This window comes from Gordionus sp. m RMFG-2023, chromosome 2 (genome assembly GCF_954871325.1).
Source record: "Gordionus sp. m RMFG-2023 chromosome 2, tfGorSpeb1-WG-v2, whole genome shotgun sequence".
NCBI lineage: Eukaryota > Metazoa > Nematomorpha > Gordioida > Chordodea > Parachordodidae > Gordionus > Gordionus sp. m RMFG-2023.
This window is the reverse complement of record NC_088776.1, coordinates 48,143,775-48,152,553: the sequence shown is the minus strand read 5'-3', so window position 1 is coordinate 48,152,553 and position 8,779 is coordinate 48,143,775. Positions and strand designations below refer to the sequence as shown.

The 8,779-nt window shown below is 27.5% G+C and overlaps 2 protein-coding genes across 3 annotated transcripts in view; one reads left to right on the top strand and one right to left on the bottom strand.

The window, feature by feature from the left end:
• LOC135924916 (ethanolamine kinase 2-like) lies at nucleotides 1-6,907 on the top strand. Of its 2 annotated transcripts, none has more exons than XM_065460043.1 (4): nucleotides 1-156; nucleotides 3,587-4,364; nucleotides 4,481-4,623; nucleotides 6,398-6,907. In XM_065460043.1, the coding sequence occupies exons 1-4, from the start codon at nucleotides 27-29 to the stop codon at nucleotides 6,703-6,705; spliced, it is 1,359 nt and encodes a 452-aa protein (XP_065316115.1). In that variant the 5' UTR covers nucleotides 1-26; the 3' UTR covers nucleotides 6,706-6,907. The 2 variants fall into 2 exon arrangements, with proteins under 2 accessions (XP_065316115.1, XP_065316114.1); XM_065460042.1 differs by having other exon boundaries at nucleotides 4,481-4,707.
• Nucleotides 6,908-7,256: 349 nt separating this feature from the next.
• Nucleotides 7,257-8,779, bottom strand: part of LOC135924403 (solute carrier family 12 member 3-like) — a 44,793-nt gene continuing 43,270 nt past the window's right edge. The window contains exons 21-24 of the mRNA XM_065459460.1: nucleotides 8,413-8,527; nucleotides 8,278-8,364; nucleotides 8,050-8,229; nucleotides 7,257-7,972 (exon numbers count right to left, since the gene is read on the bottom strand). Coding sequence (XP_065315532.1) covers nucleotides 7,834-7,972; nucleotides 8,050-8,229; nucleotides 8,278-8,364; nucleotides 8,413-8,527 — 521 coding nt within the window. The 3' untranslated portion in view covers nucleotides 7,257-7,833. The remainder of the gene's footprint in view (nucleotides 7,973-8,049; nucleotides 8,230-8,277; nucleotides 8,365-8,412; nucleotides 8,528-8,779) is intronic.

The following is an 8,779-nucleotide window of genomic DNA, read 5'->3' as shown; positions in this document are numbered from 1 at the left end:
TATATCCTTTATCAAAAAATTTTAAAATGTTTAATATTCCATATATTCCTATCCTCATTCCACAGAATAATTACAAAAAGGAATTTTTAAATTTATTAAAATACCTTAAACCTGAATGGCTAGAAGATAGCATTATATTCGAATATTTTAACAAAGGTTATGAATTATAATTAGACAAAATAATTTGTTAAGTTTAATAAAAGAACTTAATTGGTGGTGTTAAAGCATGAAATAATTTCACTCTTGAATATTTAATAATAAAATGCTTTTTTTTCAATTAAATTTTAAAATATATATATTACTTTAATTGACCTTTTTAAAACTGGGTCCAGCCAGAATCTAACTTATTTGGAATTAATAACCAGGGTTGCTAAATCTCCTACAATCAGTAGGCGTTTCATCGATTTTTCCCTCAATACAGATTACTACTGCAAAAGCAATTTTAAAATTTCTCCTGCCTTAAAATTTTCAATGTCTAATAATAAATGGACATGTTTATTTGTTTTAGAATAAACAAAGATGAGAATGACTATATCCAACATTTTAAAAACTAAATTGAATAGATCAGTTCTTGAAGATTTGAAAGATGGTCATCCATTTGCAATTCTTGCTGATGTATCCAATAAAGGAAATAAAGTATTTCCTTAATCTTTGATATTTTTATAAAAAGAGAAGAAATTCTTTTAAACTATTTAAAAAGTATATCTCGTATAGTGAAAAGTTAAAAGATATTGTTAAACCATATCTTAAAAAATATATCAGAGTCTGGACTATCAGTCCATGTTGGGGTAATTTATGCATAATTATTTCCTTATTATTTTTATAAAAAAATAATATATGGCAACATTATTATCACGGCCTAGCCCCAGTACAAGGGCCAGGTCTTATTTTTATTTTTTTTAAATATACCTGGGTCAGGCTGAATGTTAAATCGCCATTATTATCTATAAAAATTCATAAAATATATTCACTGGTGTATTTTATAACAATATATTAGTGATCTGCAAGTAGTATTGTTAACTAGGCCAAGTAAGCTTAGCTGTGATTCTAACCTAGTTTCAAGTTGAAAAAACAAATTGACTAAATGAGCCACATAAGTCGGCTTATTAGTCCACTCACTTAGCCAACTCCTGAGGCGATTTTATATATATTTTTGTATATATCAACAGATCTGCAGAGGTATGATTACCATTAAAAAATAAAATCATCCTCTTTTTTATCCCTTTTCATTCATTATGACTTTTTTAGACATTCTCTTTTTAAATCCCTTTTGGCATTTTAATTATACCTTTTTGATCATTTATATCAAAAATATTTTATTATAACAAATAAAGAAAATAATATAAAAAATCTAATTCTGGTGCTAGTCAGATGACAAAAAAAGGAAGAATAAGTATTATTATTATTTTATTAGTTAAAAAATATAAATAAAAACATGATATCTAACTTTTATATACTTGTTTTAAAAATCTTGTTGCATGAAATATAACATTAACAAGTTATGAGATGGCACAAAGAAAAATATTTTAATAATATTTTTGCATATTTCATTTGTATATTTTGTATGTGTACATTTATTTAGTAAAAAAATGTGTTGTTTAATTTATTTTGAAATTTTTAAAGTGTTTTATCCAAGTCAGCTATAAAATAGATATTTTAACTAAATGCTCCTTAATAAACAAAATCATATGTACTAGAATTCTATAATAAATTAGACTCTAGCAGTGAATTCCTACTGTTATCTAAGATTATTTATTTTGAGTTCGGAATTTTTCCTTGTCAAAACAAAAAAGATATAATTCTTACAAGTTATTGCAAGGAAGGTCGGTTCAGAAATTTAAATTATTTGGTTGGGCATTTTAAGACCAGAGACCGATCTATGGGTAACCCATCAAACCTGGTGTAATATGAATCAGAGTGGGTTCCAACCTCTATAAAATCGATTTTCGATTAAGTTCCTATTATCAAAATTTCCACCAAATAGAATCTAACGACCTAAATATTCTTAAAATAAATTGAAATAATGTCTTTTTATAATTTTTGTTCACATTAATCAGTAACCCAAAATTTAGCAATTTACCATACATGTGAGTTGGCCGTTTATAAAAATTTACTCGAATGGAGTCGTTTTACAAAATGCATGTAAAAAAATAAATATCAAAAATTATAATTTACTTATAAATAAATAAACTAAAAAAACTGGGACAACCCAACGAGTCTACTAAGTGAGCCAACTAAGCGAGCTGATTAAGTGAACCGATTAATCGAGTCGGCTCATACGGCTCCTTGATCGGCTTGAGTCGGAGCCGTTTTCTATGACTCGAGTTCCGAGTCATAAGATCTCAACTATTTAACAACACTATATGCAAGGCCTCACCCCCCATCCGGTCCGAATTTACTTTGGTCTTAAGTGAGCCTACTTTTTGAAAATAATTTTGGTTCTGGATATGAATTTTTTTTTAATATTTCGAGCATTAGGCCTGATGCAGATCTCTACTATATACATTCATTCATTTATCATATTTCCTATTTCCATTTTTTTGATTAAATATTGCTAGTTAAATATTATTCAAATTAATTATTCATGTAATCATTATTTTAGATGATATTTAATCAATTAAAAGCAATAATTATACATTCAATATTTAAAATATAATATACTTTTTAAAAGAAAAATTTATTTTAGATAAGTACATTTTATCTCTTTTTTTTCTCTGTCCCAAATTCAAGCAATTACTTATGTTGCCAAGGTGAAAGCCAATAATGACTTATAATTATAAATAACTATATTAAATTACAAAAGGAACAGGAAATAAGAGAATTACCATCGATCAGTCAAATGGAAAAGTTTAATAAAATGATTCAAACTCACTCCTAGGCTCTGCCTGACTTTTTATGTATAAATTATACTGCCCGAATAATAATTATTTACAAATTTCCCAAACCGTTATAATTTTTTCTCTCCCGCAGGCCAGGCTTTCGGACGAGCCAGGCTTTGCCGATCTTTAATAAGACTTCATATCTCCTGTTAAAAAACAATTATATATCGATTCATTTTTTACATATAAATTTATAAGAATTAAATCGTAACGATTTGTTTTTTTTATATAAAGTTTAGATATGATTATTACGCAAAATATTGAAATAATCCTAACCCTTGGGGTGTTTTTTATATTTTGGAATAGTTATAATTTTGATCTTTTAACATTGATGTTTAATATTTTTTTTAAAGTAGAGTTTGCAGTTAATAAAATTTCTAATAATTTGGTAGAATTCAATAGGAAACATTTTTTTTAAAAAAATTAATTTTAACTCCTCTCGAAAACTCCTTCCTAGCTCACTTTTTAATCATTGCTTTTTCTAACCCCACGAGAAAAAAAAATTTTTTTTTAATATGCTAATCTCAGAATAAATATGTAAATATGATCAAAATTTTGAAACTCCTCTTATGTAAAAAGGACTATAAGGCATAGGAAAGGAAAACTCGATAGGATGGATTAGATGCAGTTTAACGGCCTACTTATTACTTAATATTCTCTCTTAATTATTGACTATCCAAACGCTTTTTTCCTGTGAAAAATATTAGGCACAACGAACACCATAATTAGCGCCTCTCTCCAGCCATTATCCCATTCGGCAATACCCACTAATTGCAATTTAACTCCCGCATCAAATCCTAACAATAACGGCTCTCAATCGCACAATCACATTACAAACCTCGAAAATCAGCATACTCAACGATACTCAGAAAATATTAGCCAAAATAGTGTAGTTAATCAAGATATCCTTCTGATTCGCATATACGGCCACAAAACTGAGGTTATAATCGATAGGGAAAAGGAAATTGAAAACATGGTAGCTATGTGGAGCATAGGTTGTGGTTCCGAACTTTATTGTACTTTTATGAACGGTTTATGCTATGGCTACGCTAAGGGCCACGCAATCTCGATCAAAACTATAACTGACCCTATTATATATCCCATTATTGCCGGTAAATTGGTTCGAATGCATTTCGCCTTTCCTAACCAACCATCTAAGCCGACGGTGAAGTTGGTTCCCGTAGATATAGGAAACTACGAAAAATCGCAAGCTATATTGGCCGGAAATGATGAAAAGAAGGAATGCGTTGATAATTCGCTTTGTTTTTTAATCGTGGACAAATTCCAAAATAATATAAAGAAAATCGATAAAACTGGGGAAAAATTACTCGATTATCCTATTGCTTGCTATTTTCCAACGATTAGAAAATGGGCTTCACTTATACTGCCACTTCTGGATGAAAAAAATATAGTTAATCGATTTGATTATAAAAATAATTCCGGTAAAAGTTATGTTAGCTCGATAAAAGATTGCGGAAATAAAAGGTAATAAATAATATATTTTAGATGTTGAAAGTGTCAATCAATAAATAAGATATTTCATATTTATATGAATAAATAAAATACTATATTCTATATCATTAATATTCATCATAACCAAGGTCTCTATTACTATCGCAACTTCCCGTTGATCCCTGGGAAGAAATAGACTATTTAGAAAAGGTTCTCTTGCCTATGAATTCCCCAATCGTATTCTGTCATAACGATTTGCTCTTAGACAACATCATTTATGACTATCACAAAGGTAACATGTCATTTATCGATTTTGAGTACGCCGATTTCAATTACCAAGCTTTCGATATAGCACATTTTTTTTGCGAATTCGCTGGTAAAATATCTACGATCTTTTTAAATTATTATATCGCTGAATTTATTATAAATTTATATTTATCAAAGAGATGATCAAAACAATTTTTTAAAAAGGATTTGAATCTTGTTCCAATAATTTTTTAATAGAAAAAAAAATGGTTTTATAATATATATCCTGTTTTGCTAAACTTTGATTGTTTATTATTATTATATATTTTTTTGAAAGGATAGTCTAAAAGATGTTTGTATTCGAAAGAAAGAAAGATTAAAATAAAAATCTTGGTCATTTTACGACCCTGGCCAGGTTTTTAATTTTTTCTTTAGTTTGGGGTTAAAAAAAAATTAAAGCAGGTCTCTACGATTTTTATTCGACTCATCATTTTTAGGCTTTCTGTTTTTCGACATCCGATTCCTCCATTTTAAAATGTATACTAGTCTGCCATACTATCTTTATTTCAATCTTAAGAGAACAAGCATTTCAAATTTCTTTATGTCTAAAAATAAGCCTATAATATAAATGAAAATAGGAAGGGGGGGGGGGGGGGTTGGAAAAGAATGGTACACGAACAAAACAAAAGCCCATTATTTTCTAACAATGGAATAAAATAAAATTTGTAACACAAATCAAATTTAAATTGATTATTATAGATTCTTTTTTTGCCAAAATCGGAGTGGCTTGGCTATTTTATTTATCTTTTATTTATTTTGACAAAAAGCTATTTTATTAACGACAACCCATATCATGTAGATAGATTTATTATTGAAGGAGAGTAGCCTCTAATAGAGTTAAACCCTTCTCGGTAGGTAGAATTACAAATTTCTATGTATTTTCTCATCTGTTTTGTCATAATTTTAAAATAATTTAGTCGAGTTTTGATTTCTCTTTAAAAAACTATATTTTATATAAGACCTGTTAGAAAGTTGAATAAAGTAGAGATCCTATATTTCTAATGTTGATGTAACCGATACGAAAAAGGATAATTCTATGACATATCGACTGAAATAACGAGATTTTCGGACGACCCTTTTTAAAATGAATGAAACTTGGTATTTTTATAGTGCATATTTTATATAAATCAAAATTTTCAAGCTTTAGTTCGAATATATTTGGAGTTATGGGCCATCAAAGTTCAATGAGATCCTTTCCTTCTTTATAACGAATCTCAAATTACTCAAAATATTTTTTGTTCAACGTAACAAATTATATATCATTTTGTAGCCCTCAATATTCTAAATATATGAAAAAATTAGCTTGAGAAGAGCAAAATTTGAAACGATGAAACTCCCCAAATATTACATATTTAAGTAAAAATATTAATGGAGTAAATCAGAATTTAATATATATATTATTTTTAAATTTTAGGAATAAACAAATCAATTATGCCGATATCGTTAAAAATAATTATAATATATTTTCTTTTTGTAAAAATCATATTATTTCAATTCAAATAATTATTATTAATATTTATACAGAGTCAAGCATTTTTTTTATATCCTACAAACAACTTTTCTTCGAAGAATTTAAAATATTCTCATAAGCGAAATTTTATAACCAAAATCGATATTTAAATTAATTAAGCATCCTTCAATTGTTTAAAATAACATCTTTTCATGTTTGAAAATTATAAAATTTTAAATCTATCGTTATTTTTAGTTCTAGATTTGCTTTATTCTTGAAAAATTACAAAATAATATTTTTTTTATTTAAGGATTAGAAACAGTGGATTATAGCCTCTTTCCTAACTCGGCTTTCAGGCGCAAATGGTTGGCCTTATACCTAAACGAATGGCAAAAAATTCACCACAAAATCGATGCGAATTATACTTTATTCCCGAATCTCGACGAACTAATGAATCAAGTCGATAAATTTATTCTGGCTCCTCATTTATTCTGGGGAGTCTGGGCTATTCTCCAATCCCAAGTTAGCGATAAATCATTCGACTACTTTGCCTACGCGAAAATAAGATTGTCCGAATATTCGCGTTTAAAATCTGACCCTTCCATTTTAAATTTATAGCAATTTAATTGGTTGATTCTCTCCATTAGTTAGCTACTCCCAAAGAAAGATAATCATATTAATTAATGCTATAAATGTAACAAATAAATTAAATCACGCTCCCTTTTATAAAAAAATGATTGTGATAAAAAATATTATTTTCGACCGTTTTTAAAATCAAATTATTTAATCATACTTATTTTAATGTTTGGTTACCCATATGCTCACAATAAAGCTCAACCTCTCCGCTCTTTAAATTATTTTTAAAAAATTCCAGCTGGGCTATTTCAAAAAAATTTTTTATCTTTTCAGATTTTATTCATATTTTTTTAATTAATATTGCCAAATTGCCTACAAATCCAGATTTATAATGCAAGATTCTACGACTCCGCGATTTCAGCTTACTAAACTTCCTGAAATCTATTTTTTTTATTCGAATTGTTATTTATAATTATATAACTTTATATAACTATGTAATATTTAGTATATATGTATATATATAGATAATACGTTTGCACATTCATTTTATAATATATCCAAATACTTTATTATTTAAAAAAAAATACTGATGTTATATTCGTAATTGCCAATTATTTTATAAATAAAATTATATTCATTAAAAATTTGCAATATTATCAATGACTAATTAAATTATAACATATTTCCATTTTTCTTACCAAAAATAATTATAATTTAAAATTCGCACAAATTAATTTTTTAAATATCCACTCTCTGTTTAATATTATTGCTCTGATTTTTTTAGGATTAAAAATATTATACAATTTCGATTTAAAAATAGTCATTATTATAACAGTGACTGCGACGGCATTGGGTTAAAAATAAGATTGAGACTGTTACCGTGAACTCGTAAGGGAACCGAAAATTTTGTTCACCTCATGGGTTGATGAAGAGTAACATAATTGCTATTGCAAAACCTATGCTGAGATACCTGATTTGAGGCATACATAATCAAAAATTTATTTTATAAATAAGACATTTATGAAATAAGCAGTGTGAATGAGAAAAATCTAACGTTAGAGTGAGGATTTTAAAATCCTTTTTTTTAACATTATGGGAATAGGATTTTTTGACCGAACTGTAGCGATTTTTTTTACTAATATCTCTGAATATTGTTAATAGATCGGAATTTTAAGAGTAAAAGGTTAAGACACTTTGCTGATTGCCCCTGAGTAGAAAAATTGGCGGATTTAAATCGCAAGTGATCATCTCCAACCAGGCCATATAAAGCGCAGATGGGCAAGAACCTTTCCTGGGTATAGGTAATGTCCTTGATAAATTAAAGATATAAATTGTGAGATTATGGATAGTTAAATTGAATTTTTAATAAAATAAAAATATTTTTACATGAAAATTAAATTAGCGTTGAAGGAGTGTTGGGTTAACATTTCGTATAAGCGTATATGGCGCAATGATTTGTGTTTATTTGCCAAATAATCGTTATCCGTGATCATTCCCAGCTTGTAATTAGGGTCAGTTTCATCTTTAATTCTAAATTTTTCTATTATTTTTTCGAATCTGGCGGTGCTAAAATTATTTATTTAATAAAAAAAATGGTTTGTTTTTATTTTAAACCTAGTAGGATAAGGTATTTTGTGAATATCAGGGAGAATTATAACGTGCGAGTAATCGATTCTAAATTTCTGTAACATAGCGCCAAATCTAAGATGAAATTTTAATTATTATTTTTAAAATCTAAATTTGTTATACTGTTGATGTACGAGGTCTATTTGTCTTTTTTCTTTCGTTATGGCGAAAACTCTCATTTCGCAATTGATCCAAAGTTTTCGTTGCGATAAAATAAAGGGTAAAAGGACGGTCAATCCTAAATGAATTTTATTAAGGTAAGAATAAAATTAAAGATTCATAGTAACTTTCTGTATAATACATTAATGCATATTATGTATAGTTAGGAATTACTATCTTAGCGTTTAAGCCACTATTTTTCGGTTTAACAGAAAACTATCACATTCACCTTGGTGTTTTTCTTAAAAATATAGTAGCTCAAATTAGAAATAATCTAATATAAATTAAAAAGTTTTAATGTTAACGGATTTTCTCCGTCACGCACCTGTAG

Coding starts and splice junctions, on each gene's coding strand:
- LOC135924916 (XM_065460042.1), top strand. CDS start 27: ATGTTTAATATTCCATATATTCCTATCCTCATTCCACAGAATAATTAC. Junction 4,365..4,480: donor AAAGATTGCGGAAATAAAAG/GTAATAAATAAT, acceptor ATCATAACCAAG/GTCTCTATTACTATCGCAAC. Junction 4,708..6,397: donor TTTTTTTTGCGAATTCGCTG/GTAAAATATCTA, acceptor TTTTTATTTAAG/GATTAGAAACAGTGGATTAT.